We start from the raw sequence: 20,222 nt of genomic DNA, 5'->3' as shown, positions 1-20,222 counted from the left end.
TTCGCGGGCGCCGAGGGCGCGAGCTGCGGGGGCCGCGCGGGCGCGCGCTGCGGCCCGGGGCTGGTGTGTGCCAGCGGCGCCGCGGGCTCGGCCCCCGAGGGCACCGGGCTCTGCGTGTGCGCGCGGCGCGGCGCCGTCTGCGGCTCCGACGGCCGCTCCTACCCCAGCGTGTGCGCGCTCCGCCTGCGCGCCCGCCTCGCGCTCCGCCCGCGCGCCGGGCACCTGCACAAGGCGCGCGACGGCCCCTGCCAACTGGGTGAGTCGGACACGAGCCCCCTCCCCACCCCAGCCGGGGCTGGCACCCCACCCCCCACCCACAGTCCCTCCTTTCCCCCCCTGCAACAGGCGCCCCGACGGGCGCTGGACTGCAGTTTTCTCTCTCTGTTGGGGGAACAGCTTTCCATACCTGGCCAGGAGGTGGGGGAGGGGGGCTGCAGGGCCAAGAATCCACAACCATTGCTCCCCGCCTTCCCCAGCTCACGGAGGCAGCAACCGCGGAGCCACTGGGAACTTGGTCCACCTGCTCCTCCTTTGGTGCAGGCCTGAGTACTTGCAGTTCCCTGCAGGCCTGGCACCTTGGCAGCCTGGGCTCCTCTGGGGTCCGAAACCCGCTCCACCAACAAACAAACAGTTCCCGCCCCGGGCGAATTGTATGAATCCAGAGGGTGGGGAGGTGAAGCAGCTCCTGACCGGATGGGGTTGGGGGGCTGGTGTCCCCTAGGACAGGTAAGAAGACCTCTGGAGACCTGAACTCTGAAAAAGATAGTGGTGCCATGAGAGGGGGGTCCCATGGAATTTTATGGGGTGACATGAATTGGAGACTTCCACTTTTAAGTGCTAGGGAAAGAAAAATCTCTCACTGTTGGAGACTTAGCAGGGAAGCCTCATTTATATGACAGTCAAGCGATGTTGGGCGAAATCATCGGTGCTCACCCTAACTATGTGGTCTTGAAACGATCAAATGAAAAATTAAGCACACACGAGGCTTGGGGTGCCCTGCCACCCTGGGCCTGACCCCCAGTTTTGGAGAACTGCCCCATCAGTTCTAAGCACTACAGATAGGGGGCAGTGCAGAGTTAAGTGTGAAGCCTGCCCCCCCTTCCCCCCACCCACACACCCCTGCCTGGGGTTCAGTGTCCTGGCAAGCAAGAATTATGACCTGGTCCTAAAGACCAAATCCAGATTTCTCTCCGAAGGCGGTGGGGGGCATGTAATGATTTCAGGTCCACAAGGAAGCCGCACTCCGAACCTTTTCTAGACCTGGAGCAGCGTCGAGCACCCCCCTCTCCCCCCAGTTATCTGGACAGCTAGCCCTTCAGGACCATGCCTCTCCGGGGATGGAGGCAGAGCTGGCCACAGCCAAGTCTCCGCTGGCTGCTCTGGGTGGGGTGTGCATGGGGCAGAGGTGGTGGGGTGTCCCTTAAGCTTGGAACCTTTGTTTCTGCCTTTGGTGTTTAGCCAGCCCCATCTCCTCTTCCTCCTCCTCTTCCTCCTCCTCCCCCCTGCCACTCTCTCTGAGGTCTGCTTTCTCAGCTCTCTGCTTGTGGCAGCTCCCTTTGTCTCCCTCCAGGTAACTGGTCCCTCAGCATGGAGGAGGTGGTAGGTGAGAGGCTGCTCCTGCCGTCACTGGACAGAGCCCAAGCTGGCAGGCCAGGTGCCTCCTCCCAAGAGAGCACTTTAGACTGAGGGGACTGGGAGCCGGGGCAGCAGAGGACTTGTCCAGGGTGACCAGCAAAGCTGGGACACCCTGCTCGATGTGGTCGCAGGACAGGATTGGAGGGGGTTAAAAGTCACCAGGTGGGGTTGCCATGGTTACAGGAGGCCAGCTGGGAGATGGAAACCCCAAACCCCAAATTCGCGGGCATCAATCACCAAGTGACCAGTCAATGTGACAGCTCCTCCACTCTCATCTCTGGGCTCTGGGACTCAGCCCAGGGCCCAGGTGCTAAGATGCCCCGGGTCCCAAGGGTGGTCCACTCAGAAGCTGCCTTTCAGGGTCCCCCTGTTTGTGGCTGGCACCAGGCACCCCCCAACCCCTAGGATCCCACTCTCCTTCCCCACCCCACGGGCTGGATGGATTTGCTGTGCACCCCGGTGCCAGGCTCTGCTTCTCTCCTTTTTGTTCTAAAATGTTTGCATCGCCTACCCCGGGGAAGCAGAAAGGTCTGGGCAGCCGGGGAGATGTTTGGGGGGCACGGCGGCCCCCTCCTGCCGTGCCCTCGAGCCATCCTTTCATCACAGAGCACTGCGGGAGCTCTGTGTAATCACACGCCCCGGGACCCCATGGCAGCCGCAGCTGCGCCCCTTCCCCTGGCCAGCCCTCACACCGCCCCCCCCCGCCATGCATTAATGCCCCCACCCCACCCCCCAACGTCACAGGAGGGTTTGCAGGCAGGCCCTGCATGTGCCATGGCTGTTCTGACACCTGCCTGGTCTCGGCTTGGAAACAGGTTTCTGCCTTATCTTCTGGGCTTTGTGGCTCTGACATGCCTGAAATCTTGCTGAGGAGAGTAATTCTCTCTCTCACACAGATGTATAAAGACCCATGATGTTCCAGTCCTGAGTCTGTTCTCTCTCCCTCCCCCTCCTCTCTCCCACCTCCCTCCCTCCCTCTCTCCCTCCCTCCCTCCCTCCCTCCCTCCCTCCCTCCTTCCTTCCTTCCTTCCTTCCTTCCTTCCTTCCTTCCTTCCTTCCTTCCTTCCTTCCTTCCTCCTTTCCTTCCTTCCTTCCCTCCTTCCTTCCTTCCTTCCTTCCCTTCCTTCCTTCCTTCCTTCCTTCCTTCCTTCCTTCCTCTCTCTTTCTCTTTTTTCCTCCTCCCTCCCTCCTTCCCTTCCTCCCTTCCTTCCTTCCTCCCTTCCTTCCTTCCTCCCTCCCTCCCTCCCTCCCTCCCTTCCTCCCTTCCTTCCTCCCTCCCTCCCTCCCTCCCTCCCTCCCTCCCTCCCTTCCTTCCTCCCTCCCTCCCTCCCTTCCTTCCTTCCTTCCTTCCTTCCTTCCTTCCTTCCTTCCTTCCTTCCTTCCTTCTTCCCTCCCTCCCTCTCTCTCCCTTCCTTCCTTTCTTTCTTTCTTTCTTTCTTTCTTTCTTTCTTTCTTTCTTTCTTTCTTTCTTTCTTTCTTTCTTTCTTTCTTTTTCTTTTTTCTTTCTTTTCTTTCTTTTTTTCTCCTCCTCCCTCCATCCCTCCTTTCCTCCTTTCCTTCTTTTCTTCCTTCCTCCCTCCCTTCTTCCCTTCCTTCCTTCCTTCCTTCCTTCCTTCCTTCCTTCCTTCCTTCCTTCCTTCCTTCCTTCCTTCCTTCCTTCCTTCCTTCCTTCCTTCCTTCCTTCCCTTCTCTCTCTCTCTGTCTTTCTCTCTCACCAGGCTGTTGAAGTCAGAACTAGTTTCCAAGCATGTCCATGATCATGTCCTTTAGGGGTATGATGTGAACCCCCCGTGATTACCACCAAGGTGAAACACCACATGCAGGACCCTCCCGAGAGCTTGTGTATTCTTTGTTTTTAGATTTCTTAAAACATTTTTGTTTGGAAGCCAGGCCTGGCAATGCTCAGGGGTTACTCCTGGCTCTGTGCTCAGGAATTATCCTTGTCAGTGCTCAGGGGACCCTATGGGATGCCGGGGGCCGGAGCCGAGCCTGGGTTAGCGGTGCCCAAAGCAAGCGCCCTCCCCGCTGTACTGTTGCTCTGGCCCCCAGAGCTTGTGAGTTCCGTTCATCTAAGTATTTGTTTTCATCAGACATTGTGGTTCTTTTAGTTTCCCCCTGTTTGGGGGAGGGGGAGGTAGAGAGCGGGGCCCCACCCGGCGGTGCTCAGGGCTTACTCCTGGCTCCGGGATCACTCCTGGTGGTGCTCCAGGGACTCTGTGGGACATCAGGGATGGAGTCCGGGCTGGCCACCTGCAAGGCAAGAGCCCTACCCCCCTGTACTGTCTCTCCGGGACCCCTTTGTTTCTTTTCCTAGGAGGGAGACAGTTTGCTGTTTGTCTTTCTCCTGCTGACTGCTCTTCCTCCGCGTGGCCCCTCCGGTTCTCTCCGTGTTGCAGAGCGGAAGGCGGGAGTTCACCTCTCCCCACGGCTGACCCGCTCTCCATCGTGCATCTTTCCCCCGACTTCTTTATCCACTCCTCTGTCAGGGGGTCCTTGGGCCGTTTCCAGCCTTTGTCTACTGTAACTGCCATGAGCATAGGCGTGCGTGTCGCATTTTGAATTTGCGTGTCGTTTGGGTCCTTGGGAGCGAGTCCCAGGCAGGGCACTGCTGGCTCTTACAGTAGCTTTCGATTTTCTGGGAACTCTCCATCCAGTTCTCCCTGGAGGCCGAGCCAGGGCACAGTCTTAGGAGGAATTCTCCGACGCAGGGAACCCTTTTGCATCCTATTCCTCACTTACATTTGCAGTCCCTCTCCCCCCCAAGTCGCACTCCCACTGAACAGAGAGAAACGCTGGGGGCACTCAGGACCCCAGGGCACTGGAATCCTCGTCCCACTCCCCTGCCTGGGGGTGGCGGGTAGGGGTCCGGCTTGGGTTTCCCCCCTCCCCCGTGCTTCTGGCCTGCTGGCAACCTGATTTAGGAAGGAGCCGTCTTGGGTTCCTTCTCCAAGGCTGTCTCCATGTGGACCCCCTGCCTAAGGTTTCTGTTCCTGGGGCAAGGCGGGTGGGGTGGGCACAGCCTCACCGGAAAGGGAGCTGCTGAGAGGCACCTTGAAGGGTGGGCCGGGAATCCCTGGGCTGACGGGTGGGAGGGGGGCGGTGAGCACTGAGGGGCCGAGGAAGGAGGAGGAGGTGTCCAAGGGGGCCCTCGGCAGCCTCTAGGTGAAGCTTCTCCACCCGGCACAGAGCGTTTGGCTCTGTGTCTCCACGTCGGGTGACATCCTCACCGTCCTTCCTCATCCTCGCTTGCTCCCGGCGCTCTCACCGGCCGGGATGCACGGGTGTCTGCGCCCTGAACCTTTTGTCCACACCCGGAGGGGGCTGGGGTGCAGCAGGCAGCAGGTGGGCGTCCTGGCTGGAACGCTGAGCCCTAGAGCAAAGGTGTCCCGAGCCTCCCGAGCTCCGGAGACCCTGGCACTCGGAGACCGTGGAAATCTGCCTGCCGGGACTGGAGTTCCAGCCTTGCCGAGCAGCAGTCTGCGTGAGGTGTCTGCTCCTGGGTGGCTGGGGGAGGCAGGGAGGCGACTTTGTTTGAGGGACAAAGACGGTGGGAGGGGAGGGGGCGCTGGGGGGCTCTGGGAAGCCTTTCCTGCTGAGGGAGGGGATTTGAGGGGGCTGCAGGGAGCCAGATTATACTGTTTCTTGTTCCACCTCCTAAAGCAACTATTAGCATAAATTATCGGGGCTGTTCAGCGCGTCGGTTATGACACCCGCCGGTGGCGAGCTCTCTCTCTCCGACAAGCAGATGGGGTCCTGGGGGGTGAGGTTTGATATTTTGTCTTTCCCCGAGCACCGTGGACTGTAAGGAAATCTCCGAGGCATCCGAGGAGATCTTTCTTTCGCGGCGGCCGGCAAGGGCGGATTGCGCGGGGCGGGCGGGGGCTCGGACCCCGGGGTGTTGTGAGGGGGATGTGGGCCTCTTGCATTTGTGCAGGGCTGCGTGGCTCCTAATGACGTGCAGCCCTTTCATCTGTGCAGCTCCGCTTGGTGAATAACATCGTGCATCTGGGCCGGAGCCCTAGTCCAGCAGGGAAAGGCTCCAGCCCCGGGCCCAGCCGGGGTCCAGTCCCCAGCACCATACATGGTGTCCCCCAAACCCCTGTAAGAGTCAATCCCTTAGCACCGAGTCAGGAATGAGCCCGGAGTGCAGAGCACAGCGTGGCCCCCAAGCCTTCATATACAGGTATGTGTGTGGAGAAGCCTAGAGATAGGTAAGTAGAGACAGACAGAGACAGATGAGACAGAGATCTGTACGCACACATGCCGTGGACTCCTTCCATCTGTGCAGGTATCAGTAATCTCGCGGAGCCTTTGCATCTGCACGGCTGATCGTAACAGCACGGGTCCCTTTTCTTCCATGCACGTCTCACAGTGACACCCTCAGCCGTTCCCTCCCTGCCTCCCGGGGGCTGCATGGCTGCTTTCGTCCTCTTCGTTTGCGCGTGCAGAGGAGGTGGGTTGCATCTCACCCCTGCCCTCTGTTTGGAAGCTGGATCGGGGAGGGGGGCGGGCATCAGAGCGTCCCTGGGCACTGTTTGACCCACCAAGACCCACAGTGCCAGCTGAGTGGGTGAACAGCTGAGCAAGAGGCGTGTTCCCTGGGCTGCATTAGTGCCATCCGGCACTGCCAGGGCTGTTGGGGGCCCTTGTCGAAGCAAAGAAGCATCTAGCAAGGATTAGCTGGAGGTTGCTGACCCCTCCCGGGACTGGGCAGGCCAGTACCAGACACCACGTGCCCTGTGTGGGCGGTGGGCAGAGAAGACACCCCACTCAGCCAGGGGCTTGTGGGAAGGTGACAGACTGTGCCCTAGGCTCATGGAATGCCATTGATAGGTTGCTCACCAGGGGCCAAAAAAGCATCTTTGAGACCACCCTGGGGCAGGGGGGGATACGGCCTGCCAAGTCCTCATCAGATCTTTTTACAGTTTGAAAGGGCCGTGTCGGGGTTGCTCACAGAAGCCTATAGTGAGGGGATCGTGGCCAGGAATGGGGGTGGGGAGGGGGAACAACATGTGCCAATTTTTTTTTCATGTGCCTATTTTAAAGAAGGAAAAACTGAGAGTCCCAGTCACAGCAGAGGCAGGATCTTGAACCTGGATTTTTTCCTGCCGGTGGTAATGTCAACATTTAACACCCCAGGAGCACAGTCCAGGGGCTGCGGGTGGGGAGAGACAGGGAGCTCATCACCTGCTGGCCAGGTGCCCTCGGGCTGGTGTTAGGGAACTTGGATTTCAGGGCACCCCACCCTTCCCAGAATGTACCAGGTGGGCGCTCTGTGCCCCAGTTGGCGTGTGCCCCATGCCAGCTCTTTTCCTGGGAGTCTGGAATAGGGTCTGGGGGAGGGGGCAGCTCCCAGGAAGCCTGGGTCAACACGCCGCAGGGGACAGACGCGGCCCTGTGTGGCTCCCCTCGGGAGAGGCAGGTGGGACCCCCTCCATGCTCTCTTCTCTCAGTTCCAACCTTCCTTTCCTGGTTCCACGAGGCCCCCTCCTGCTGCAACAAACCAGAGTCCTGTGAACGGGCCCTCCTAACAGTTCCATGAACGGGGCTTCCATGGGGGCTGGACTCCAGCCCTGAGGAACCTCTCTCCCTCTGGAAGGGCGCCAGGGTAGGTGGACATCCCACTTGGACTGTTTTGGAGGCGGGGGTTGGTGTGGGACCATACTCCGTGATGCTCAGGGGTTACTCCTGGCTCTGCTCTCAGAAATTACTCCTGGCGGTGCTCAGGGGGGAGCCATGTGGGATGCCGGGGATCAAACCCGGTTTGGCTGTGTGCAAGGTCAGTGCTCTTCCTGCGTTACTATTGCTCCGGCCACAGAGGTACCACTTTGATTGTCTTTTGTCTTTTTTTTTTTTTTTTGCTTTTTGGGTCACACCTGGCAATGCACAGGGGTAACTCCTGGCTCTGCACTCAGGAACTAGTCCTGGCAATGCTCAGGGGACCATATGGGATGCTGGGAATTGAACCCGGGTCGGCTGCGTGCAAGGCAAACGCCCTACCCGCTGTGCTATCCCTCCAGCCCCAAGGTTCCACTTTGAAAACCTGCAAGGACCTGGGGTGCCTGAATTTGCATTTTGCTCCTCCCGACCCTTGATTTTTCTCGGAGTAAAAGACCCTACTTTTTACTCCAGAGTAGGGGCTCCCCCAGACCTCAGGTTCTGGAGCCCCTGCTGAGTTCCACAGCCCTGCTCATCTGCAAGCACCACCACCACCACCACCCCTCACCACCCCTAGCCCCCAGGAAGCTGGTGGGCTTGTTGCTGGGGAGATTAATCTGTCTCACCCCTGTGCGTGAAGTCTGTTACACTGCCAGCCTTGCGTGTTAGCTGGTTCCCATTGTATTGCGATCGTCGTTACGCATGCTGCTGCCTTTTATTTATTTCTTTAACCGTGATGCCAGTGATCACAATGAGCTAGCATGGATAAACACTCCATGGTTTGGGGGCCACTTCCAGCGATGCTTAGGGCTTACTTCTGATGGTTTATGCTCAGGGATCACTTTCGATGGTGCAGGGGGTGGGGGGGAGGGGGGCTGTGGCAGGATTTCTGTCTGATCAGGGGGAAAAAAACCAAACATCCACAAAGCTTTGTTTTTATTTTTAATTCATTAATACCTTTATTTATTTTGGGGTTTGGGGCCATACCTGGTGGTGCTCCAGGGAGCTTACTCCTGACTCGGTGCTCAGGGAGCACTCCTGGTGGGCTCAGGGGACCTTCTAGCCGGGAGAGAAGAAACAGGATTTACACGCACCAGGCCGACCCAGGCTGGAGCTCTGACAGACTGGGCCCAGAACAGAGGTACAGCAGGGAACTGACGCTTCATTGGCCCACGGGCTCAGTGGGATGTCTCCTTTGAAAGGCAGACAAAGTGGGGCTGGAGCCATAGCACAGCGGGTAGGGCGTTTGCCTTGCACGTGGCCGACCCAGGTTCGATTCCCAGCATCCCATATGGTCCCCTGAGCACCGCTAGGAGTAATTCCTGAGTGCAGAGCCAGGAGTTATCCCACTGGGTGTGACCCAAAAAGAAAAAAAAAATTGAAAGGCAGACAAAGTTAGAGGCCTGGCAAAAGGGGAGGAGAGAGGGAATTGGGTGAGAAAGACCCCAAAAAGGAGAGGGGATCCAGTGAAGACGGCCTGACCCGGGCCCTTACGGCATGTATGCCTCAGTCAGGACCCCCCAGCCTGTGACTAACCCTGACCCTGCCACATTACTGCCACGGGACCACATGTGTATGCACATATGCACGGCAAGCACTTTACCCCTGAATTGTCTCTCCACCCCCCCCCCAGAAGAACACTTTAAAGTTGAATTCAGATGTATTGAGGTTAACACGACCCTGAGAAAGATTTGGGGAGGCCACTGCGGATGTGGTGATGGTGGTGGTGGCACAACTGGATACATGCTCCTAAATCTCTCAGAGCCTGGTTGGACAATGAGTGTCCCACAGACACGGAAAGGCATGCTGCGCGTCCGTGTCAAAACAGCCACACATGTGAGGCAAGCCCCCTCATTTGCCGGGGAGCGCAGGGGGCTCCTTTGTAAAAGATGAGCGGCGTCTTCTGCCGGGAAGCCAGAGGCCAGGCCCGTGTTTCTCAGCCCATCTCCCTTAATTAGGGAGCAAGGCAGGTCGGAGGCTTCCCCCAGCAGGCACTGGTTTATTCATTTCAGCCTGCGAGTGAGGAAAGGAATCTCATTGCAAATGTATGACTCTCCGGGAAAGGGAAGTGCAGCGTGTTGATAGCGGGCCCCTGGGGAGTGTTGGGGGGGGCTTTCTCATCACCCCCCACAGCAGCTGCTGCCTTGGGGGTCTGCGTGGAGAGGCTGGGATTTAACCTCTCTGTCGCTGTCACCCCGCAGGTGAGCCCGTGCTGCGAGCCCTTGACCGCAGTGGGGACCCCGGTGCTTGGGGGCAAGCAGGGGGGCACAACTGAAGGCTGGGTTGATCCTGCCAAGGTGGGGGCAGGGAGGGGAGGGGAGGGGAAGGAGGAGAGAGTGGGGAGGTGGAGGGCGCAGGGCCTGTGCAGTTGACACACTGGAGGCCATCAGGGTCCCCAGAGAGCAGGCTTGGAACCCACATGGCCTCGCTCCGGGGAAGGGTGGACTTTTTCTCCAGGGATGGACAGGCCTGGCGTGGTCAGTAGTGAGCCCGCTGTCACTGGAGAGGTGCAAGTGGGTGCTTGATGAGCCTGGTCCTGGGGCTTTGGGGAGTCAGAGGGCCCTTCAGTTCTCGTTCCAGGCTGCAGGGATGCAACCATCCTCACTCCCGCGCCCTCGCCCTTTCCTCTGTGGTTTAGCTCCTTCCTCCAACCTGCAGTCTCCTGCCCTTTGTTCTCCTTCTCCCTGGGTAGCGGAGCTGGTGGGGGCGGGGGTCATTCCTAAGCAAAACTCAGTGATACTCCAAAGGTGTGGACCCAGCCATGTGGTGCTGCGGTGCTGAACTCTGGGTACCTGGAGGGGAAGGCAGGTGACTGCCTCCCCACGGGGCTGTCTTAGGCTGGCCTGTGGAGGGTGGTAAGGCGAACACCAGGTGAAGACCCTGCAGAGTGAGGAGTGTGAGAGTGAGTGAGAGTGAGTGAGAGTGAGGAGAGGCTTTTTTTGGTTTTTGGTTTTTTGGCTTTTTGGGTCACACCCGGCAATGCACAGGTTACTCCCGGCTCTGCACTCAGGAATCACTCCTGGTGGTGCTCAGGGGACCATATGGGATGCTGGGAATTGAACTCAGCTCGACCGCGTGCAAGGCAAATGCCCTACCCGCTGTGCTATCACTCCAGCCCCGAGAGTGAGGAGGGTGAGTGAAGAGAGAATCAGTGAGGAGAGTGAGTCAGGAGAGTGAGATGGGAGTGAGGAGGGTGAATGAAGAGAGAGTCGGTGAGGAGAGTGAGTGAAAGTGAGGAGAGTGAGGAGATCGAGGATGGTGAGTGAGAGTGAGGAGAGTGTGAGGAGGTGAGAGGAGAGGAGTGATAGTGAGGAGAATGAGAATAAGTGAGGAGAGTGAGAGTGAGGAGAGGAGTGAGAGTGAGTGAGGAGATGGGAAGAGAAGAGTGATAAGAGAATGAGAATGAGTGAGGAGAGTGAAAGGAGAGTGAGAAGAGGAGTGAGAGTGAGGAGACTGAGGTAGTGAGAGTGCGGAGAGTGAGGAGAGGAGTGAGAGTGAGTGAGGAGATGAGAGGAGAGGAGTGATAGTGAGGAGAATGAGAATGGGTGAGGAGAGTAAGAGTGAGGAGAGAGTGAGGAGAGGAGTGAGAGTGAGAAGACTGAGGGAGTGAGAGTGAGAGTCACATCCCTGGGTGTCTCAGGTGAGAGTTTGTGTGTTGGTGGAGGTACTCCCAAGTGGTGCTCAGGGGCCGACGAGCCACTCTCAGAGATTCCCAGCCCGACTATTGGCTGTGAGGAACCAAGGAGATGCCCCAGAGTTGCCCTGCTGATGCTCGGGGGATGAGGTCAGGTGGGCACAGCGCCCAAGGCAGGCGCCTTTGCCTCAGCACTGTCCCCAACTGTCTCTGTAGAAGCCCCTGCACTCCAGTACAGAGACCTCACTGGGTATCCCACACACACACACACACACACACACACACACACACACACACACACACATACACACACCACACACACACACACAGAACACACACAGGAGCTCTGAGATAACCAGCTTCCTCACCTGGGTGGGAGGGCACCCTGTGACTCTGGGCTTCTTGATATGCAAATGGGTCTGGGAAGGGACCAAAAGGGGGTGCAGCTGCTCTGAGGGGCTTTATTCTGTGAAATGCCCCCCTTGGTGAAGTGGGAAGGAGGGCAGCCGGTCCATCTGTCACGGGCTGCAGGGGAGGGGGACACCATGACATACAGCAGCCTCCCCCCCACCCCCCGCCCCTCAGTCAGTCTTCACCAGAGCTGACAGCAGAAGGAGCTGGGAGCAGATGGCAGCCGGAGCGGGGAGGGGCCCAGCAAAGGGACTGTGACAAGACAGGAGCTCTGCAGGGTGGCTCTGGGATGGCCCGTGGTACCTCTGGTCCCTGCTGGTAGGACAATGGAGAAGGGAGGGTTGGGTCTCCTGGCTCTGAGGCCAGCGTCCTGCTCCAGCTCCTGTCCTGCCCGTGCTCTCACCTGCTGTCCCCTCTGAGAGTGTCTGAGGGTGCTATATCCTATCCCCTCGCAGCTCCTGTCATTGTCCTTCCTCCCCGGAGCATTCACAACGTCTCTGGGGCACAGGCGTCCCTGTCCTGTGAAGTGAGGGCGGTGCCTGCCCCAGCCATCACATGGAGGAAGGTATGTATAGCCAGAAACCCGAGTGTGTGTGTGTATGTGTGTGTGTGTGTGTGTGTGCGCGCGTGTGTGTGCACGCGTGTGTGTTTGGGAGGGGGTGCAGTGTATGAATTGTTTTGTTTTGCAGGGGGGTGGGGGGATGTTTGGGTCACACCCAGTTGTACTCAAGGCTGACTCCTGACTCTGTGCTCAGGGTCACTTAGAGACTTAGAGTGGGGCACAGGAGACTATATGGGGTGCCAGGGATTGAACCCAGGTTGGCCACATGTAAAGCAAGTTTCTTACCTGCTGTACTGTCTCTCCAGCCCTGCAGGGTGGTGTGTGTGTGTGTGTGTGTGTGTGTGTGTGTGTGTGTGTGTTTAAGTGTCTTTGTGTGAGTATTTTAATATGGAGACAAGAGGGTCTTTACAAGGCACCTTCCATACCCTCCTTGGTCTGCAGGCTCATCCTCCAGAACCTTTCCACTGGCTGTCCACAGAGAAGGGAGAGTGAGCGTTCATTCAGTGCCTTTTGCTCCCTTGGCCTCTTACTCACCCCCACATCCCCCCCCACACACACCCCGCACCAAGTTCTGCTGTTTCTCTAACCTAGGGCCGCAGCAATGAAATGAGAGCCTGCTCAGAGGCTCTGGGAAACACCCAGCTGTCCACTTGCAAAATCAAATCTTTAATGCAGCATGGCTCAGATTTCCCCTGGTGAATTCTCCCATCTTTGGAGCTGTGCTGTGGCACATGTTGCCAGCAGGGGGCGCTGTCAACGCACAATCCCATTTAGGCTTACAAAGCAACTACTGCCCTTTCCTGAGGCGGAAGAGTGCGGAGGCGGGAGCGGGGGGGAGGGGGGCTCTTGCCTTTAAGCCAGGGGGAGAATGGGGACGGCAGGGATGTCTGTAGACTGGTCCTCCTCCAGAAACGTGTTTGCTAAGCCACTGCTGTTTTTCTGTGCACCACAGGTCACCCGCTCTCCCGAGGGCACCCCCGTGCTGGAGGACCTGCCCGGAGACAGGGCCAATGTGGCCGTCCAGGTGCGAGGGGGCCCCTCTGACCACGAAGCCACAGCCTGGATTGTGGTGAGTGTCTTACTGGCACAAGAATGTTGGCGGTTACCAACTGACCTGTTTATTTATTTATTTATTTTAATTTAATTTAATTTTATAAAGTAGTTCACAATATTTGATTTCATCTAATATTCAAACACCAATCCCACCACCATGACACCTTCCATTACACCACCATATTTCGGATGTTTCCATCCCAAACCCCCATGCCTGCCCCAAAGCAGAACTGAAATAATATATTTTGTATTGCTTGTTATGGAAAACCGCTGAAAATGCTGCAAAAACATATCCTTCAAGGAAAGAGTGTGGAGAGGCTGAAGCGATAACACAACGGGTAGGGCATTTGCCTTGCACGCAGCTGACCCAAGTTTGATTCCCAGCATCCCATATGGTCCCCCGAGCACCACCAGGAGTAATTCCCGAGTGCATGAGCCAGGAGTAACCCCTGTGCATCGCCAGGTGTGACCCAAAAAGCAAAAAAAAAAAAAAAATAGTAAGGAAAGAGTGTGGAGGTTGTTGTATTTCACCCAGAGCCCATTAAGTCCTTCTATAAGAGATCATTAACATGTTATTAAAGGTTGTGCCTTGTGTGCTTTATATATATATATACATCATCATCATCATCATCATCATCATCATCATCATCCCCTTGATAATCGAATTTCTCGAGTGGTCTCAGTAACGTCTCCATTTGTCCAAGCCCTGAGATTTTAGAAGCCTCTCTCTACTCGTCCTTCCAACGATGCCGTACTGGAGGCTCTTACAGGGTCAGGAGAATGAGACCCAGCTTGTTACTGCTTTTGGCATATTAATACACCATGGGGACCTTGCAAGGCTCTCCCATGTGGGCAGGAAACTCCCAGTAGTTTGCCAGGTTCTCACAGAGGGAGAAGTAGGCTATAAGATATCGCATGGCCACAAAGCTGCCACACGCTTCCGGGAGCTTGCTTTTAAGTCTCAGGATGCTGGCCATTGACAAGATTACAGGGTGCCTGGGGCAGTCCCTGGGTGTGACTGCCTAGCTACTGGGAAATGGGAAATCTGGGCGGAGGAGGCCCAGTCCCTATCCGAGCTGGCTTGGAGGTCTCAGCCCCGGGTTCCACACACCTGGGTTCCTCTGCCGGTTCCTTCATGCGTGAGGCTTATCTGAACGTGTGGAGAGGGGCCTTGAGCATGGCTGTCACTAGGTTCCGGAGGTCTTCAGCCACTGGGAGCTCTGCTCGGGCCGGGGAGGGAAGCTAGAGCCCATCCCCTCCGAGGAAGCCCCGGGGAAGACAGCCAGGCGTGCGGGCAAGAGACTCTTGCGCACGCGCGCGCACACACACACACACACACACACACAGCACTGTTGTATATATATATGTATATATATATATATACATATATATGTATACACACAACACACACACACACACACACACATATATATATAGCACTGTTGTCCTGTTGTTCATCTATTTGCTCAAGTGGGCACCAGTAACATCTCCATTGTGAGACTTGTTACTGCTTTTGGCACATCGAATACACCATGGGTAGCTTACAAAAAAAAATGTATATCTTCCTCTAAGATTGGTTGCCTCCTACCTTGAACTCTCAAATGCAGTGTTCAGGTGTACTGGAGTATGGGTAGGGTGTGTGGCTGAAGTCTCCAGGAATAGGTTCACTTGTGGGTGATGCTCGGCCCAAGCGTATGGAGAGTGGCCGTGAGCACGGCAGCGACTGGGTTCTGGAGGTTTTTCGGCTGCCGGGGCTGGGTCTCTTGGGGTGGGGAGGAGTCTCACCCACCACCCTCTGGGGCGCCCCGAGTGAAACAGCCTGGCACGTGGCGAGCGTCATGTCATGCTCCCTTCCAGGAGTGCCGTCTCCCAACTGGCCTGTTTAATAAAGTGCCTTCAATTGATTTTTACTGATTTATTGCAAAATCATGGATTTTTCCGATGATATATTATGCTGTTATTAATCCATTTCTCAGGCTCTGGAAAACCTGAGCAGAGCAGGGAAAAAAGACATCCAGGTCCAAATCCCCGAAGGGATAGTACAGCGGGTAAAGCTCTTGCCTTGCATGCGACGGACCCATGTTCCATCCCCAATACCCCACTTGGTCCCTCAGGCACTGCCAGGAATAACTCCTGAGTGCAGGGTTAGGAGTAACCCCTGAGCATCACCAGATGTGCCCCCCCCCCAACTAAATAAAAAGAATCCTGGATGGAGTGGGTAGCCTCTCTCCCATCCATATACTTCTGGAAGCCCCAGCAACCCCCTCCCCACCACACCCACATCTGCTGCCTTGCCGACTTTCTTTGACCCAGCCAGGAGACACCTCCTAAAGCAACAAAAAGCTGGATAAATTCTTAGACAGAGACTTACCAACCCTGCAATCAGATATAGCCATGTTCACATAAATTTATTTTCCAGACCTATTGATTTTTATATTGCAACTTTGTTATCTAATCACTTTTCTTTTTGGCTTTGTGGGTCATACCCGGCGATGCACAGGGGTTACTCCTGGCTGCACACTCAGAAATTACTCCTGGAGGTTTTCAGGAGACCATATGGGATGCTGGGAATCGAACCCGGGGTGGCTGCATGCAAGGCAAACGCCTGTGCTACTGCTCCAGCCCCTATATAATCACTTTTAATCCTAGAATTCTATCAACAGTGACTGTTTTTTTTTAACCTTAAATAATTGTTTAAAAATCCCAGAACCTGGGGCCAGAGCAGGTAGGCCATTTGCCTTGCAAGTGGCCAACCAGGGTTTGATCTCCGGCATCCCACATGGCCCCCCAAGCACCAAGCACCACCGGGAGTAATTCCTGAGTGCAGAGCCAGGAGTAACCCCTGAATATCGCTGGGTATGAGCCAAAAAGCAAAATAAAATAAAATAAAAATCCTGGAACCCTGTGAGTATGAACTTTGAGGATTTAAGAGAGGATCAAACAACCACTGTAGCACTGTCATCCCATTGTTCATCGATTTGCTCGAGCGGGCACCAGTAACGTCTCCATTGTGAGACTTGTTGTTACTGTTTTTGGCATATCGAATACTACACGGGTAGCTTGTCAGGCTCTGCTGTGCGGGATACTCTCAGTAGCTTGCCGGGCTCTCTGAGAGGGACGGAGGAATAGAACCCGGGGTGGGTCGGCAGCGTGGAAGGCAAATGCCCTAACTGCTGTGTTATTGCTCTAGCCCTAAACAACCATTGCTAATCTGCTGACTTTAATTAGGACGTTCCCTTGGGCTGTTCCTTTGGGCTGTTTGGTGTAGCCAGTAGCATCACAGGAGCCCTTTAGATGTGGCCCAGGGAGGCAGGAGAGAGAGAGAGAGAGAGAGAGAGAGAGAGAGAGAGGGAGGTCCTTGATGGCTTACAGGATGAGTGGGTCCTAGCTGAGGGACATCGGCAGCCTGCCAGCAGTCCAGGCAAGGCACGGAGGTTCCACTCCACCCTGCAGGAAAGAGAAATACATCCCTGCTGACCTCCTTCAGGCCCCCACTGAGACCTGGACATCTGACGTGACAACTGGAGATGATAAAGTTGCACTGTGTTCAGCCACTACATTGAGGACAGTTGGTTACAGCAGCCACAGGAAATTAATCCTCCCGCCTTACAGCCCAGGGTGGTGGAGGCCAAGGGCGCACCCCTCTCCTCCTCTCCCCTCTCCCACGCCTCCCGGCTCTGCACTCAGGGATCAAGCCTGGCAGCAGTGCACAGGGGACCATAGCCGGTGCCAGGGACCGAGTCCTGGTCCCCTTAGCTGCAAGTGCATTGCTAGGCAAGTATCGTCAGCCGCAGAGAAGGAAACGTAGCTTGGTCGGTCGCTAGAGCAAGAGGAGAAAGACTGAGTGCTCTCTGGCCTGGAAGCAGAGATGAGGCTGATGAAGGACTGGGCCCGCAAGGGACCTCGCCGCGTGACGGCTGACCTGACGCGTGACGGCTGCCGAGGCCACACAGAGACGGCTGTTTTCTTTCTAGATTAATCCGCTGCAAAAGGAGGACGAGGGCGTGTACCAGTGTCATTCTGTCAACGTGGCCGGAGAGGCCCAGGCTCATGGCTCGGTGACGGTCTCGGCTCTCGGCGGATACGGTGCGCCCCACTTCCCAGCCCCCGAGGGCCGCCTGTGACCGTGTCCGCACCCTGTCCGTAAGTTCAGCCCCAAGACCCAGCTCTGATCCAGGGCCCGGAGAGATGGTCCGGGGATGAGGGTGCTGGCCTTGCATGCAGCTGACAGAGGTGTGATCCCTGCACATTTGGAATGACCCCACCCCACAACACACACACCAAGCACCCCCTCCCCACCCTGCACCAAAAAATTAGGACTGCAGCACCGTTGTCCCATTGTTCATCGATTTGCTCGAGCGGGCACCAGTAACATCTCCATTGTGAGACTTGTTACTGTTTTTGGCATATTGAATACGCCACGGGGAGCTTGCCAGGCTCTGCCGTGTGGGCGGGATGCTCTCTGTAGCTTGCCGGGCTCTGGAGGGGGACAGAGGAATCGAACGGAACCCAGGTCGGCTGTGTGCAAGGCAAACCCCCTACTCGCTGTGCTATTGTGTAATAAAAGAAGAAAAAAGAAAAAAGACACACTGAGAAGAGCAGAGGAGACCAGAGCAGACACACGTAGAATCTCTGGTAGCATGTTCTCTGTTCATACCATGTGGGCCTCACACTCGGCCTGTCCAACCAGGAGCTGAGTTCTCAGTGCTGGGCCTGACAGTCCCGCACCTGGTCCCGTGAGACGGCCCTGGAGACCACCAGCCCCCCTCCCACTGCACCCTGGCTTCATCCCAGGGAGTGGCAGCTGGCTGGGCTGTGCTCGCCCCAACTCTTTCCCCATTTTTTTTTGTTTTTGTTTTTGCTTTTTAGGTCACACCTGGCGATGCTCAGGGGTCACTCCTGGCTCTGCACTCAGGAATTACCCCTGGCAGTGCTCAGGGGACCATATGGGATGCTTGGAATCGAACCTGGGTCGGCTGTGTGCAAGGCAAACGTCCTACCTGCTGTGCTATTACTCCAGCCCTTCTTTCCCCAATTTTTTAAGAAGAGATTTTGCTTTTGCAAGGACCCTTGGCCACTCTGCAGCTCTGAGCAGGGCTGGTGGGGACCACGCGATCCCCCGGCTGGCCAATACCCTCCAACCACTGGGCAGTGGGGGCCTGACCCCCACACATCGCAATGGGCGGATGGTGCCTGGTGGCCCCAGGCTGCCACGGTGGGGTTCGGGGGGGCCCCATTCCGCGCAGGTGTCTGGCCCTCACCCAGGAACAAGGATTTCTTCCTTTTTCACAATGAAAGGAGGAGATATTGAGTATCTGGGATAAATACAAGTTGATCCCCGAGTTGAGTGGATTATTCTTTTGGCCACTATCACTGGGCAGCTAAGTGTGTTGTCCCTGTGTCACAACTCTTGGGGGGCCGACACCTCCAAATGCAGCTATCCTTGCACCCCGAGAAGCGGGAAGTTGGAGGTCTGGAGGTCAATGGGAGAGGCATGAAGAGATGCAGCTGAGAAGGAAGAAGAAGAAATGAAGGTGCCACTGCAGAAGGGGGCCTGGCAGTGCAGGGGGGGGGGCATGTCGAGAGCAGAGTCCTGTGATCGGGAGGGAAAGGCCCACTGTGACATGCCCGACAGCAAGTCAGCGTTAGGAGGGGCTCATCTGGCATATGGAAGACCCTGGATTCAGTCCCCAGCCGCACAGGCTCCCCGGAGCACTGCTAGGACCGCCCGGTCTGAGCAGCCCCATAGCTGGGTAGTGGGCCCCAGACCCTCCGTGCAGCCTGTGGGTGGCCCCTGCCAAGAATGCTGCCTTCCTGAGTCCCTGGTGGCGCCCAGGACTTGCTCCTGACTCTGGAGCTTGGAGGATTATATGGGGTGTCAGGGAATCTAACCGAGGCCAGCTACAGGCAAGGGAAATGCCTGACCCCTGTACCATCTCTCTGGCCCTCACGTATATGTGTTATTAAACACACACGTACAAAACCACACATACATGCGATGCCAAGTCAGGGATCCAGACTTACCTGGAGTACGAAGAGTCCATTCAAGGTGGGTTTCAGAAGGAAACCACCAAGAGCCAGGGCAGTCGGGTCGGGGGCAGATGGGGGGGGGGGGTTGGGCAGCTTCACCCAGCAGTGCTCAGGGATCCCTCCTGGCAGTACTCGTGAGGCCGGATGCTGTGTGGGAGCCAGACAGAAACAGGGCTGGCCATGGGATAGACAGTAGGCGGGTCGGGCGCTCGCCTTGCACACGTTCAGGCATCCCGAGGGTCCCCCAAGCACCGCCAGGAGCGAGTCCTGAGTGCAGGACCCAGGAGTAAGCCCTGAGCATCATCAATGTGGCCCCCAAGCAAAAAACAAAAACAAAAACAAAACAGGGCCAGCCGTGTCTACCAGGCGAGTGCCTTCATCCCTGTACCATCTCTCCAGCCCCAGAGCCGGGCGCCTGCAGCCCACCACCACCACCACCTTGACCCCCTACAACGGGCAGTGCTGCCCAGCCCTGCTTTGCTTGCCTCTGGGGCTGTGGTGCTCATTCCCTCCAGCTGAGCCCACCTTGGGGGTCTCTGACAGTGGCAGGTTTTTGCTCCTGAGCCCCGGACTCTGTCAGCTTCCCCAGGCCACCCCTGATGCCACCAGCCCCTCTCCTTGCCGAGGGGGAGATTGGACGTTAGGGGACCCCTCCCTACCCCGTGGAAGCCCTAGGACCTAGGGCCCTAACCTTCCCCCTCTCTCTTTCCTGTCTAGGGTCTGAGGAGCTCACGGGAGAACGGGAACATCAAGCTACGGATTTTCTTTTTTAAATTAGTGACGAATTGGAGACACTTTGTAGAATGGCCCCTTTTGTATGTTTTTATTATTATTATTACTAACAAAAAATTTTTTTAAAGAGCTGAACTGGAATTGTGTGTGAGGTTTTTTAGCGGGCCTGGTTCTGGGAACCGAGTGTGTGGGTGTGCATGGGGGCATTTGCACCCTCCCCAAAGAATGTGGCCAGGGGCATTTTCTTCTCAGACTCGGCCTTCCCAGGAAGTGTCCCTTGTGGCCTGTTTGTCACTCTCCAGTGCCGGCCCGTACATGGCTGTTCTCTGCCTCTGATTTTCTGGTTCCCTTGGGAGGGGAGGGGCGGTCTGGTGACTCTGGGAGGAGGCACTAGCCCTTACATGCTGTGTGACCAGCCAGCCTGAGACCCTTCACCTGGGAAGGTGGTAGTTGGTCAAGATGCGGCCACACACCCTTCTAGCTCCCCGCCCTCCTCCACCCCAGAGC

General features: G+C 56.6%; 1 protein-coding gene across 1 annotated transcript; it reads left to right on the top strand.

Moving 5' to 3' along the window:
* Positions 1–19,835, top strand: IGFBPL1 (insulin like growth factor binding protein like 1; the record flags this gene model as incomplete). Its single annotated transcript, XM_055125135.1, has 5 exons — positions 1–256; positions 11,794–11,903; positions 12,853–12,969; positions 16,928–17,096; positions 19,701–19,835. Coding segments are annotated over 4 exons (633 nt in total), but the record flags the coding sequence as incomplete, so codon positions are not given.
* Between the last annotated feature and the right edge of the window lie 387 nt (positions 19,836–20,222).

This window comes from Sorex araneus, chromosome 1 (genome assembly GCF_027595985.1).
Source record: "Sorex araneus isolate mSorAra2 chromosome 1, mSorAra2.pri, whole genome shotgun sequence".
NCBI classification, from domain to species: domain Eukaryota; kingdom Metazoa; phylum Chordata; class Mammalia; order Eulipotyphla; family Soricidae; genus Sorex; species Sorex araneus.
This window is presented reverse-complemented; position numbering and strand designations above follow the sequence as displayed.